Source organism: Protobothrops mucrosquamatus, unplaced genomic scaffold (genome assembly GCF_001527695.2).
Source record: "Protobothrops mucrosquamatus isolate PMUCROS unplaced genomic scaffold, P.Mucros_1.0 scaffold1470, whole genome shotgun sequence".
NCBI lineage: Eukaryota > Metazoa > Chordata > Lepidosauria > Squamata > Viperidae > Protobothrops > Protobothrops mucrosquamatus.
Genome location: NW_015387648.1, coordinates 1 through 15,480, shown reverse-complemented (window position 1 = coordinate 15,480; position 15,480 = coordinate 1). Strand labels below are relative to the sequence as shown.

The 15,480-nt window shown below is 36.1% G+C and overlaps 1 protein-coding gene across 1 annotated transcript in view; it reads left to right on the top strand.

Annotated features, from left to right (window-relative positions):
• CEP170 (centrosomal protein 170) overlaps nt 1–15,471 on the top strand; it is an 85,083-nt gene extending 69,612 nt beyond the window's left edge. Inside the window, exons 14-19 of the mRNA XM_015822123.1 lie at nt 1,815–1,962; nt 4,419–4,586; nt 6,771–6,859; nt 12,506–12,599; nt 13,075–13,126; nt 14,836–15,471. Coding sequence (XP_015677609.1) covers nt 1,815–1,962; nt 4,419–4,586; nt 6,771–6,859; nt 12,506–12,599; nt 13,075–13,126; nt 14,836–15,122 — 838 coding nt within the window. The 3' untranslated portion in view covers nt 15,123–15,471. The remainder of the gene's footprint in view (nt 1–1,814; nt 1,963–4,418; nt 4,587–6,770; nt 6,860–12,505; nt 12,600–13,074; nt 13,127–14,835) is intronic.
• The last annotated feature ends 9 nt before the right edge of the window (nt 15,472–15,480 follow it).

The window sequence follows — 15,480 nt, the reverse complement described above, 5'->3', positions numbered from 1 at the left end:
TGTTTACACTACAATCATTGCATGGATACATCAGCAAAATGATAGTGACTACGAAGGACAGTGGCTGGGCTTCCTATCTCCCAAGTAAACAACCCTTAACTTCCAGTGCCTCTTTTGCAGCCTTGATAAAAGAAACTTTGGAGGGAGGTTTTTTACTCTCTGATTAAAGATCTTTTTTTAAAAAAAAAAAATCACTAATTAATGTATGCTTTAGGACATGGGTGTCCAATTTGCCGCATCACGTGACGTGTCGCAACATTTCACAACTTTTTTCACATTGCCGGAGCTGGGGTGGGTGCAGCCTCTTCATGATGCAGCCGGCCCGTGGACTGGCAGTTTGACACCCCTGCTTTAAGACATCCATTTCATCCTTTAGAAAACCATAAGCTTTGGGGAAAATCATAAAGCAAAATAGATGCCTTAGCAAAATAGATGAGGCTCCTTAACCTCATCCCCTACTTCAAAAATTGATCACAAACTCTGGTGGCACAATGATGTTCCTTGCCTTGCTTTCTGCACCTCCTAAAGAAAGTCTGAGGCACTCAGAACAAAAATGATTCTCAACTCTGGATTAGATGAGTGGCACGTTGTGTGTGAATAACTTTGTGTAGCATTCGGAAATTCAATTGAGAATGGCTTCCTTAATCTGAAGTAGAATGCAATATTTTTGCATAACAATACAAATAGTTGTTAGATCAGTCAACACATCGCATGTTTTCTATTCCCAACCAAACTTTATTCATTAAAAAGTGTATTAATTAGTTCTAATTTAATGTGTTAGTTTAAATCTTAAAATACTGTTTTCATAAACGTCAGAAAACAGACCATTTTCTAGACTTCCTTAAAGCTTTGTGTATTTATGGACACCTGTAACAGGAACAAAGCAGCAAAATACCCATATTCTGGCCATACTCAGAAAAACATAGTATTATTTAATATCTCCAGATCGAATCTTTGTGAAATCCAGTTTTTAAAACACAGAATAGCTTACGCAGAATACATATACATACAAAATTAAACCATGTCAGTTTTTTCCCCAAGACCATGTTTTATTAACTATGTAATAAAGACAGACAGATTGACCATGTGAGACAAGGGACTTTTAGACACTGATAAATTTAAGGAGGGAAACAAAGGGGAAATCTAATAATAGATGAGCAAAGTTAACAATGATATTGTGAATGGGCTCTGAGCAGGAAAAGCATGGGCACAGAGCCCTCAATTGTACCGAGATAGAATTATGATCAAATATGTATATGCAAAAATATTTTCCTGGAGTTGTATTCAGTTCCGCCTGTTAACATCAACGGAATGGGATGGTGGTGATTTTCTCTGCAACTCCATTCCCTTTAAGATACTTCAAACGTTGGAGGACCCTCTAGAACAAACTTGAGGAGCAAAGAACTTGAAAGGAAAAAGTAGAGCAGAGAATCACATTAAGCAAATATATATATTTTCCCATGAGATATTGGATTTCAGTTCTTCCTAGTAAAAGAATCTAATTAAAAACCCTGGTTAATAAGGTGAGAAAATACAGCGTAGTGGTGATTGAAATGTACATGCACACGCACTTGCAAATGTAAAGTAGTATAATGGATTCTGGCTCAAAAATGGTTGAGGTGGATTTATATAATGATGGTAGAAGAAAGGTAACGTTTTCGCAGAGCCCTGTTAAATTGCAACTAATTTTGTGGAATTATTAGAAAAGGGAAAACTAAGAAAATGCTTCATGTTTCCAACTGTCTCAACTAGAAGCTCTGATATTGATCAGTTCCCCTACTTTGTGCTGCTAATGCTACTTTAATCATCAACAGGATCAGTCAAGATTTGGCTCTCATTGCCCGGGAAATCAATGATGTAGCAGGAGAGATCGATTCAGTGACTTCATCAGGCACTGCTCCTAGTACCACAGTAAGCACTGCTGCCACCACCCCTGGCTCTGCCATAGACACTAGAGAAGAGGTAGGAGATCTTCATGGAGAAATGCATAAGGTTCTTTCTTTTCTTTATTTCTTTTGTTTTACTCTTTTGACATGCTTTTGATTACTCCACTCTTGTGTGCACGAATCTCAGCATTCTCTTTCTTTAATTTTAAAGTTAGATGGGCAATGATCGAAAATTAATTCCAATAGTTAATGGGCAGATCTCTTCATATGGTCAGTGTAGAAAGCAGTTGTGTTTTGAACACACGTCCGTGTTGATTTTTTTGTAACAACATTCTGTATTTTTTTTTCATCCAAAGGCACAGATACAAATCAGCTGTGCCTACATATTCCCTAGTGAAAAAGAACCCTTAAGCATACGTCAATGCCAGATATTTACAAAATGTTATATGTGAAATAAATAAATTTATGCATGATCAGTGGTCTTAAAATGGCTTTGCATTTAATTAATCTTTGCTTTTGAATAGTCTATAATCAGCCAGTAAATTAAATCTCTCTCAATTCATAATAAACAATAGATCTAAATTGACATACCTTTAGAATCAGCAAGTAAATTAAACCCCTTTCAGTATATAATAATCTAAACAGACATACCTTCATAGCCATAAAATTGTGCTGTAGTGATTAAAGTGTTAAAGCAGGACTAGGAAAACCCAGACTAAAGTTTATGCTTAGCCATGGAAACTCACTTTCGCCTATACAGTATGTCTCATGCCAACCTAACTCAGACTTATAAAATGAAGGATGATCCCTATGTAAGCTCTGGGATGGAAGGAAATAATTACTCTAACAAAATAACACAAATAATAACATCTAAAAAATCAAGTTTTGGCTTTCCCTGATCTTCTACTATATGCTGTCTTTCATTCTCATATCACTGTTGCAAACTTCAACAAGTGATTAAAATTCATAAATTAGGTTAAATTTATAACTTTATAATTAGGTTGTTTTTGAATTAATTTGTTTTGTTTTCAGAGTTGGCAGTTTGCTTGGTATAAGTAGTTTTAAAAGGTGGACAATAGTAAACACTATGTTTTCTAGGTAGTTTCTCATAAATGATATAATCATTCTTTCATATAGTTGATTCAGTTCATCTTTTAATAAAATATCAAAGAGAATTCCTCAATATTGGTTGCATTAACTAAGTTATAATAACACCAGCTACATTTACACTGAAAATTAATTCTTGAATATGAGAGGGGTTTTTTTTCATTTTAAGAGAGGAAGATTTTCTTAAAAAATAACTGTTCTCAAACTTGCTTTGGCAGTACTATTAGAGGGCCTGACAGTGACATGTACAACCAAATCATACTTCTCATTTTCAATTTTTGTATATGTCTTAACTGTGGTTGAGAAAACGTCCATATCCAGCTTCCAAAATATACTCATCCATTACCTCCGAGGTTAATGTGTCTCTTCCTTGAGGTTAATATTCCATTACAGGAAACAATATGCAGAACTCTAGACTCAGAGAGTATCTAGACTCAGAGGTCTAATTCCAAAATGGGTCTTTTTTAGGATCAGGTTGTACCTGGAATAAAATAAAAGAAGAATTGCTCCTAGAACGGCTGGGAACATTAGAATTTTCCAGCCCTGGAACATGGAGATTCTCTTCTTTTTGCTTAGCTTATCTCATAATGTTTTATCATTTAAATAGGCTACTCTCTATATACAGTGAATAAATAGACATAGATCTGAAATCAGAAACAGCAAGGGAACACTTCAAAATTTCAGAATTTTGTGTCACAGGCTTTAAGGTGGCCATTCTTAAATAAGAGAGATTTCAGCAAAAGCACTGGCTGGAGCATATGAGTAGTCAAGTGCATTAAAGTCCAGAAACATAATCTAACAGAAATAATCCTACAATAGTGAATATTGCCAACCCTGAATATTTCTCTCCATCAACTGTGTTGTCTCCCTTTATTTATTTCAGCAGCTTGCACATGACTTAATTAACATCATGTTCTGTGTACATTTTTACAAAATGGGTATAAAAAAGACACATAATATCATTTATTCAGTGTGATTTTACTGTGGTTTGTGTTGGTTTCTTTCTCTTTTCTCTAGACATGTGTACTAAGCATCTGCTAATATAAATATGCATTTTTCTCTAAGATAGATAATGTTGATTTACATCTTTACTAAATAAATGTAAAGCCCCTTCTTATGTTAGCAGTAAACTGTAATCTATAGTATAGAATACATAAATAGTGTTATACACAGCATTGTTCAATACTTAAATAAGAATGTATTTCTGTACCTCAAAATTAAAATAATGGGCAATCAATCTTTTGGTAAAATTAATAAAATATTTTATTTTCAGTACATAACAAATTAAATTTTCAAATCATTTGGGTGTTTATGTCTTTCTGTAGCAAGATCATAATAAATGGGCCTCAGAATACTTCTAATCAGACGGCTTTATAAGATTAGGCTTTGTTATCAATTATATATATATATGAATATATTTTTCAGCTCGTTGACCGTGTGTTTGATGAAAGTCTAAACTTCAGGAAGATTCCTCCAGTAGTAAATGCTAAAACACCAGATGGAAACATTCGGCCGAATGATCCCAAACCACAGACAACAGATGTACCTGAACCCCCCACAATTACACGTCGCCGAACCTGGAGCAGAGATGAAGTAAGGATTCATATTTTATATAAAGAACTGAACAAAAATTACACAGAATTACTTATTTTTAGCTTTCAGTGCTAAACCACATAGAGCAGGGGTCCCCAACCTATGAGCCGCAGCCCACTACTGGGCCATGGCCTACTGGCCACCAGGCTGTGGGACAAGTTGGCCAGTGCACGCACACATGTGTGCGTACTCACTCGCGCTAGTGCCCACGGACCCGTTTGCGCATGCATGCAGGGCTAGTGGCAGCGGCTAGCGCCTGCACGCCTACACAAATGGGGCCTCTAGTGCCGTGTGGGTACACGCCCCGTTTTCACACGCACACACATGCGCAAATTTCCCAGCTGCTCTCTTTCCCTCCGTGCCACCAGCATGAAAAGTTTAGTGATCTCTGACATAGAGCAAACTGTCATTTTTAGGTAGGACATCAGATAAGAAAATTCCATTGTGCATCTTAATGTTTTTCTTGTTCCACAGGCAGCTTTAAGTTTGTTAGGGGCAGGAGGTAGGGGTTAGCAAAGGCAAAACGCTGAAGAAGAATTCTCATGTCTTCTGATGGACAGAAAAGGACAAAGGGGAGGAAGAAGCCCAAAATAAGATGTCTTAAATACTGAAAAGCCATAGTTTTATCATTATGTCTGAGCTAGATATTCTGGAATGAAGTGTATTTATTTATTTATCAAATTTATAAAAATCACAGCCTTTATATAATTGGAACTAAATGTACCGATTCCTTATTATATTTGAAAAACTAGGCTCCTATATTTTACCCTTAACCATGCTATTGAAATGCACTGGCATTACTTTTTAAAATTCTTCACTAAATTGTATCTAATTTAACGTAATTGTATTACATTGTATGGTATTATCTGATAAAAAGTTTTAAATAGGGTGCAGTTAAAATCTGAAATAATTCCATTTCATCTGGCATGTGTTTGCTTCTACACTTTACATTGCGTTGACAGTTGCTCACATTAGAGAATACAGGTAGTCCTCAAGTTACAACCACAATTGAGCTCAAAATCTCTGTTGCTAAGCAAGACAGTTAAGTGAGTTTTCTCCCAATTTACAACCTTTCTTGCCACGGTTGTTAAGTGAATCACTGCAGTTGTTAAGTTAGTAACACAGTTGTTAAGTGAATCTGGCTTCCCTATTGACTTTGCTTGTCAGAAGGTCGCAAGAGGTGATCACATGATCCCAGGACACTCCAACCGTCATAAATACATGCCAGTTGCCAAGCGTCTGAATTTTGAACATGTGACTATGACATGTGCAACGGTCGTAAGTGTGGAAAACAGCCATAAATCACTTTTTCAGGGCCATTGTAATTTTGAACAGTCACTAAACAAATGGTTGTAAGTCAAGGACTTACAGTTCTTCCATATTTAGAGCCACTGAGTTCTTTGCTGCTTAATTAAGGATGCTTATTTCTGTAACTCACTGAGCAGATTCCTTCTTAAATTATAGTTACATTTTCTTGTATTGTAAATTCTCTATCCCCAAACTTTATAAACTAATATAATCCAATAGTATTAGCAATAAATATGTACAATAATAATGGAACTCTTCACCATTTGACTGTAGTAGCTTGAAGTTATTTTACATTAGGCAGGTTTAAATATGTATTTTAGACATCTATTTAATACTATCTAAGTCAGTGGTGGCGAACCTATGGCACGGGTGCCAGAGGCGGCACTCAGAGCCCTCTCTGTGGGCACGCGCGCCGTCGCCCCAGTCCTAGGCCTTCAGCTGGGTTTTATAAAACCTTTTCGCTTTAGGCCTCCGCCGCCGTGTGCAAAAAAAAAAAAGGTTCAATCAATCAGTCAATTTCAACTTCTCACGGGAAAAAAAAGATCTTGCAAAGTTGGAATTGATTGATTGAACTTTTTAGTCCCACCCAGTCTGCCATTACCACCGCAGCCACGCCCACCCAATGGGCCATACCCACCTGGCACCCGACGATGCATAAGTGGGTTTTGGGTTGCAGTTTGGGCACTCGGTCTCTAAAAGGTTCGCCATCACTGATCTAAGTCAAATATCATCATTTAAATGATTTAAGTGAAATTATATGACAGAAATTACTTTGAGCACGATGTGAAAAAATGAATTAGGATACTTGGTTTTGCTTTCTGTAAGAATAAAATCTTTATTACATCAATTTAAAATTTCATTTTCAAAAATTTTCAGGTTATGGGAGATACTTTGCTGTTGTCCTCAGTCTTCCAGTTTTCTCGGAAGATTCGGCAATCTATAGATAAAACAGCTGGTAAAATAAGGTACTCTATTTTCTTTAGCAAAAATATTGCTTGCAAAAGCTGCTATTAAAATTTTGATATTTACTATATATACAGTCTTAAGACTTAAAATATAGTATTTGATATTCTTATTTTCTGGCTTACAATTGAGTTGAAGAATACTGTTGATTAAGAAATAAAAGGAGGAAAAGAAAGAACACAGCCTTCATACGTTACAGACATTTTTAATTATATATGTTATTTCCACTACGGTGTTGATAATTTCTTTCCTGTAAACCATACAGAATTGAAGTTATTGAATCTTACTTTTAGTTATCTTACTGTTTACCTTAATTTTGTTAGCAATATAAAGAATATGTCTATTGCAGTTTTCAAACTCTACTTTTACTATTGGGAGATGATTTTTCCCCTTTCTAATGACTTGGCCATTTTTACCCAACATACAGTGTGCTTTTCTCAAGTTTTTTTACCTACTCCTCCCACATTTTTGAAATAACAGTTCTTTTTTTGCATATCATGACTATTTCTTCATAAAAGTATTCTATTGTAACTTGTCTATCCAGTAATTTATTTGAATAAAAATACTTTTTCCTAAAAATAGAACAGGTATAAAATGTTCATATTACTGGCGTGGGACTGAGACCAAGAAAACATAATTAGGTTTAAAATCATTCTGGATCTTAATAGATTAGTTTAGACAAGAATTAAGAACGAATTTATGGTAGGTCTGCAGATAATATTCTACTTTTTAAACACACTAGTCTTATCCAATTTCTGTATTTCATCCATGCATCAGATGGATGACATAAAAGAATTAGAATATTGTTGTATTTTGAATGTTATTTAAAAGCTTTCATTCTGTAAGTGTTTTTGCTGTATTTTCTGTTTTATAGTATACTATAATATACTATATACAATTTTTACTTATTTTTATTCTAAGTGTGTAGTCATGAAAAACTGAGAATAGCAATCATTGTGGACCATTACATATAAATAACAATTCAAAGTAAATTGCTAATTATGAGCATACAGCTTGATTATTCCTAGCACGTAAGTTAGAATAAGTGATGAATGTTGTACAGACTTTGGGTATAATTTAAAATGTTTGTTGTTTTTTCTGGACTTTTAATTATTTTTGTTTGTGATATGCTTATCGTTGTTGTCATGATTCCAACAGATGAAACTCTTCAAAAGAACTTTGAGGCATTGTTTACCTTAAAGAATCTTTTATTCGAGAAACAAAGTATTGGCACTACATAACTGAAACCAGAAACTAAATTCCCCTCCCCTGGATACAAAGTAACAAAGTGCAATTCTCTCCTCCAATAAACAGTCATAAATCACATTCCCCAATTAGCTTGAAGTGCGGGCTTTCTCCCCAGCTCTCCAGCCCGCCAAAACACTATCAGCTCTGGGCCCAATGTCCTTGGGTTCCCACGATTAAGTTATTATTGTTATGACTAGCTGGACTCTCATCCCTATTCCCCCTCCCAGCAGCAACTAATTCTAAAAGCAATAGAGAAAATGGCTACATTTCCATCTGTTGTCAAAACAAGAACATCCGATGTTAGCAGCGTTGACAGTTGTATTTTGTAAGTTGTCCAGAGTCATAACATATTGGGGCAGCTCATAAATTTCATAAATAAATAAGCATGAAAATCTAGAATTCCTGCAATTTTGCAGATTTTTCCTGAATGCGTAGGCATTAAAAGAATTAGCAATATTTTCCAGAGACAATGGAATAGCTACTTTCCCCATATATTTACTCTTCCCATACAACTATATGGGTAAAATTAAACTTGTATACCACACAACTCTCTAGGGAAGTCACAACAAACAAGGAATTAGAGCATTAGCTTGTCCTTCAAGTACAGCCTACAGAGGTAAGCCATTAGGTATGACTAAATCTAAGTATTCGTATACTTAGATTTGTTCTTCACAGAATCATCAATGTAAAGCTGTTCATCTCTGAAATAACTTTTTTTTTCACTGTTGTCTAGTTGACATGGGAAATGAAAGCCTGGAGTTGCATTTTAACTCTAATAAATACACATAGTTGTGGCAATAATTAACCTATTCAGTGATTCAGTTGTTAGATACTGATTCTGTTTACACACAATACTGTCCAATAAATGGAGATTTACTGACTTAGGAATAATCTATGTGCCAGAAGAGAACTTCTTTCAGATTATACAAAACCTCCTTGATATCGTCAAGTTCCCTACAAACCAGATATCAAAACTTTTGTTTGCATACTTATGTGCAGACTTACCTGCCACAATAGCAATTTTTGATACCAAATGGTAAAATAGGGGTAATCGCTTCTACTTACATGAAGTTTATATAGTTGCAGTTGTAACCATTTAAAAACATCGAATGTAGAATTTAATTTAATTCATTAACTTGTAGAAGAGAGTATGTTTTCAGCAAATTAGCTTTCATCTGAGGAAATGTGTAAATTGAAATTGATATTTTGAGGTTTGTAAGAAAACATTGGTTTATTGCATTAATATGCAAGTACCTGGGCTTCTGAAAATAAGCAGACATTCAGAGACTGCTGTAAGTCAACCGAGGGATGGTTTTTCTGTAACAGATCCACGAGAAGAAAATTTTACTTTGCCTTTCAAATATATTATAAGGGCAGATATAAGATATTATAAGGATAAAAAGGTGCAGCCCCTCCCCCCAGTAAATCAGTGAAAATTGAGCTATTTTCAAAACCCTTTCAATAACATCCTGTGCGCCTCTTGTTCTTTGTCTTAGTTTTCTCTCCTATTTTTATTTTTGTAATAAAGGCAAAAATTGGAAAATGAAAAGATCTGCAAGAATTTAAAAGATATTGAAATGAATGCCCAGAAAGCTTTTTTTGAGGAGACTATTGCAAAACTAGGTCACCAGCACTGCAAAATTCTCCCAGTTGTAATAAACTGAGAAGGATGAAACATGTGCATACATGAAATAGGAAAGAAGAAACAAACACAAATAGAAAATCATTTTAGTAAGGCTATGCTGATCTTTGAAGGAGCATTTCAATTTTACAGAGTTTCAGTTAAAATGACTTTTTTGAACAAACCCAATGATGTGGCCTATGACTTCCAATTGTTGGAATGGAGTATGCCCCTTTTGCGTCAGTCAGCATCAAGGGCTATGCATAACTGTGCGCTATTACTGAAGTGGAGGGGGCCTATTGAGGCAGCGCAGCTAAACCTCAGCATGCCACCAAGAGGTTCACCTTTGGGTAGTGACAGACTTCAAGGTAAATTACAGCCAAACCATATCTTTTAGATGGGGAGGTACTGGGAAGGCTAGGAAAAAGAGGTGCAAAGGTAGATGCGAGGGAAAATTTGCAGATCGTAGGCAAATGCCTCTATGGTTATAGGTTCCATCCGTATATCTAGGAGAAGCCATGGATACAGAAGGAACCCCAAGTTGCAAATCTGCTCATTCTGGGGGTAATGCTGCTTGCTTAAGAGATATAAGTGGAGATAACAAGAGCCTTGCTACATAAACAGCACTTCATCTTAATTGAGTTCAACTTCCACCTGTTTTATGATTGTTACATTCTATAAGGTCTGGGTACCAAAACTTTTACAATATTATCAGCTTAGGTTGAGATGGCAACAGAAACCTGGGTTTAACTCAGCATATGGATATTATATACTATTATAATGCATGGTCTCTCCCAGCAGCTTCATACAGATGTTAAATAATAATGGGAGAGAAAAGAACCCTATGTCACTCCATACATAGGGGGCCACTTGATCAACTCTCTTTTCTTTTAACCACCAAATGAAATCAACCACTATGAAAGGAGTAGAATCCCTGAAGGACAGTGCTCCCAAAGCTCAATTTTCATAGATACTCAAAAAAGGATACCATGATTGTCGAGGGTACTGAATGCTGCTGTGAGATTCAGAAGGACCAGAAGGGGTACAGTAAACCCTTCTATGTTCTGACAAACTCGCACAATCAGTGGTGCTTCTGTTCCATGTGCAACGTGAATTCAATGGCATTGTCCTATCAGCTTCAGTTTTATCCCACTACAGTTCAACACTTTGGTTTGGCACAAAGTATTGCTCCCAGACTGTTTGGTCTCATTGATCATTATCTGTTTTGATTCTCCCAGGATTGTGACCGATGCTCAGCCTCAATATTAGAGGTGTTTGTCAAAGGTGCTCTTTTTATAGTAAGGACATTGGATTTTAGAGTAAGTCCACAGTCTGGAAATACATCTCAGATATCACTAGATTCACAATTAACAGTGATGGCCTAGAGCAGGGGTGTCAAACTCACAACGTCACGTGACGTGTCGCGATGTATCGTGTCTTTTTTGCCATTGCCGGCAATGTGCACGCAATTTTGCTATGATGCATTCCAGCCCGCGGGCCGGCAGTTCGACACCCCTTGCCTAGAGCACATTTGCTGTATCTTGGTTAAAATGTTTACTTGCTCTTTCTTGAACCAATGAGATTTGGAAACTCATAATCATGGAAGTATTACATTCCATCTTGGCTATTACATTGTGGTTTATGTAGATTTACCATTGAATAATATCCAGAAGTTGCAGTTGGTAAAAAATGCAGCATGTAACTAAAATAAGGGAACACATAATCCCTGCATTGAAAGATCTATACTCATTTCTAATTGCTCTTCAGGCATAATGTAAGATGTTGCCATTAATCTTTAAAGATCTAAAGAGCTTTGAATCTGCTTTCCCATTATAAACTTGCCCAGGCATTAAAAGCTGCAGGAGATGCTCTTTTTAAATTGTCTCCACTACCAGAAGCTCATTTTGCTGGCCCTTGGAAGAGAGCTTTCTCCTGCTCCCAAGCTATGGGTTGCATTCCCTAAGGCAGGGGTGTCAAATTCGCAACGTCACGTGATGGGGTGGACGCGGTTTCAGCATGACGCATCCAGCCCACGGGCCAGCAGTTTGACACCTCTGCCCTAAGGAGTTGCTGCCTACTCTCTTGGCATTCAGAAAATTGGGAAAGTACATAATAATAATAATAATAATAATAATAATAATAATAATAATAATAATAATAATAATAATAATAATAATAATAATAATAATAATAATAATAATAATAATAGTAAAGTTGGAAGGAACCTTGAAGGTCATCTAGTCCAACCCCCTGCTCAGGCAGGAAACCCTATACCATTTGGGACAAATGGCTGTCTAGTCTCTTCTTAAAAACTTCCAGTGTTGGAGCATTCACCGCTTCTGGAGGCAGGTTGTTCCACTGGTTAATTGTTCTCACTGTCAGGAAGTTTCTCCTTAGTTCTAGGTTGCTTCTCTCCTTGATTAGTTTATATCCGTTGCTTCTTGTCCTGCCCTCAGGTGCCTTGGAAAATAGCTTGACTCCCTCTTCTTTGTGGCAGCCCTTGAGATATTGAAATACTGCTATCATGTCCCCCCATCTTCCTTCTCTTCATTAAACTAGATATACCCAATTCCAGCAGCCGTTCCTTATATGCTTTACCCTCCAGTCCCCTAATCATCTTTGTTGCTTTACTTTTTCAGGCTTTTAATAGTTAATTTTATTAATAGTTTTAATTTATTAATTTAATTTAATGTTTGGTATTTTGAACACTTTTTGAAGGCAGGAAATAAATTGAATAAATAATAAGACACATCACTTTTTTTGTGCTTCTTGGCTACAGAATATTATTCAAAGACAAAGACCGGAATTGGGAAGACATTGAAAAAAAACTGCGAGCTGAAAGTGATATCCCAATTGTGAAAACATCAAGCATGGTATGATTAAAATAACAGAGGCTTCTTTCAAAATGATGAGGGCTGTCAATGATTAAAGATTTAAAGAAATAGAAGTGAGACATTTTGTCATTAAAAATAAATCCACTTTAAAAAAAATGATTGTTCAGTTATTATAAAAGCCAGTGCAAAGTTAATCTCAATCTCAAAATGTTGACGTTGTGTACCAGAATTTACCTAACACTGAAGAGACTGAGAGAGCATCCAAGCCTATATCTTTGAAAATCACCACTGCCTACCATTTTGTCAAATCAAATACTAAACTGGCTTTATAAAACCAGTTGTTTGTGTGTTCCATTCAGTTAGATCAACTGTAATTAGGAAAGGGTCATCTTTAAACCAGAAAAAACATTTGGACTGGGCTGCATTATAAGGAGAGCAATAGGTGAGCTATTGAGATTGCTATTTTGTATTTCATCCTTGAACCTTAGTCAAAGGTACATATTTGTTCCTGCAGGAAATCTCATCAATATTGCAAGAATTGAAGAGAGTGGAGAAACAACTGCAAGGTATTTAATGTTTTATCCAATAATTTCTAGAATTGCAGTTTGCAGAAAAATAAACATATAACATTTATATAGGATGTGGAATAGGACTTGGGTTTCAAGGCTGTTTACTAAATTATGGAATGGAAATTAATAGTGAATAAGCTTCTGTAGGATATTATCTGTTTCTTAGACTTTTTTGCTTTAGAAATGTGTGCCCTGGAAATCATGACTTAAGGCGAAATTTTTACACCAGGGATCCCCAACCCCCGGTCCGTGGACCAGTACCGGGCCGCGGCATGCCAGCAACCAGGCCGCACAAACAAGCAAAGCCCCATCCACGAGATGCAGGCAGCACACGAAACCATGCACCTTGTGGTCCGCGGAAAAATCTTTCTCCACAGAACCGGTCCCTGGTGCCCCAAAAGGTTGGGGACCTCTGTTTTACACTTATCTGAAGAGAACCAGAACATAAAGAAAATTAGATTACAGTTGTATCCTGTTTCAAGGACAAAAATATTAACAATAGGCTCGGAGATGGCTGCTACAGCTTGATAGACAATCTGAATCTAAAATATAAACTTTAATCTATTAGCAGTTTTGAGGAGGTCAATCAAGCTAGATTTTCCATAGGTTTTTGATAAGCAGAATATACAAACAAAATGGTTAATACTTATTCTTAGCAATTTTATTTATTATTTCTGTATTATTTTCTTCATGCTGCCTGAACGATACACATACCCTATAAGCCATGCCCTTTTTAAATGTGCGACTGGACGGGAAACCTTAGTTGTTGTTTTTTAGCTTTTATTGCATGCACATAAACAGGAATAGGCCTTGTCTGATCCATTTGCCCCTTTAAACCCATTGAACATCACTGTGGAAACCTGTGCTATTTTCTGAGTATAGGTTTTGTATTGTTAAACTTAACTCTTAGCCCTTCATTTCATAATGTTGGTTATTATTGTGGGAATGATTATATCTTATTTTTATATTATCTTTGGTTCCCGCTATGACCAAGATATTGATTTGAATAGGGAACTTGAGATAGTGATATGAACCTGTTTGAGTCAGTAGGACAATCTAAAAATCTGAGGATGATTCATCTCTCTGCCTAGAGAGAAAGGGTTTGCCAATTCACAAAATTAATGCTGAGGTGACATAGGGAGGCAGAAAAAATAGTCAAACTGGTTAGAATGCACTCTGACAGAAAAAATATTCAAACTGGTTAGAATGCACTCTGACTATCCAGTATGTCTCCTACCCTCTCTTTTATTTTTGGGCAGTAAAATACTTCCAAATAGCTGCTGGCCTGTAGCCATCCATCATTTCTATTTTCTAAGAATTATCATTGAATCTAATAAAGAGAGAACACAATGTGCTAGTTGTGTCTGCAGACCAATAAGCCTTTGGGTTTTTTTGCTTGATGAGGGTAGTGATCCAACACTGATATTTTAATCAAGGCAGCTCCCGCATGTTGTTTGATTTGGTATAAACACACAAAAGGACCATATACTGTACATGTACAGTATCCCTTGGTTATTGCTTAGTAAATTTTGTTTCTTGTCTTGAACTATTAAGGTTAATGGCCCTGGATGTACGATGTTTTTAAAATTTTCCAAGAAAAAAATGAGGTGAAAAGGAAAGTATAAGACTGCGTAATATTATATTAATTTTGACTCAGTTAACCAGCAGTCAAACTGATTTCTTTCCTGCTTTTTCTGTTTGTTCAGTGATTAATTCAATGATTGACCCTGATGGAACATTGGATGCTCTAAGCAATTTGGGATTTGCTGGTCCTGTCCAAGCAGCTCATCCTAAGCAGAAATCCATTCCTGGTTCTCAAAGTGCCCATCCACAGATACAGCCCAACTGTCTGCCGGAAGCAAGGGCTGTACGGCCAGCCACTGCCTCTACTTCAAGTGAACTTGGAACTGTTGAATCTGAGCATGATTTCAGCATACATTTCAATAGGTTCAATCCAGATGGAGAAGAAGAAGATCCAACTTTGTGCAAATGACATGAATGTTATAAGTACTTTTAGTATTGAATGTGCAAAATTCATTAAGAGTCTTAGCATTCTTTAAACAGTAAAAGAAGGTTGGTAAAACTGTTGTTGCTTTGTTATTACCAACTACTTTGTGATATTTTGGATGTCACAAACCATTTGACTCATTAAGGTAAACATGGGTACCAATGAAAATGCACAGTTTGTGATCATTTTATGAGTTTCACAAGCACTTGCTTTGAATATTTTCGTCCATAGTTTATTTTGTTTAAGCTGACTTCAACCAGGCAACCATCCTTCATTTTAAAGTTCTGAGTCTCCTCTGACAAGGTGATCTTAATTAAGCCTCTTTACTTAAATTTGAATAAAA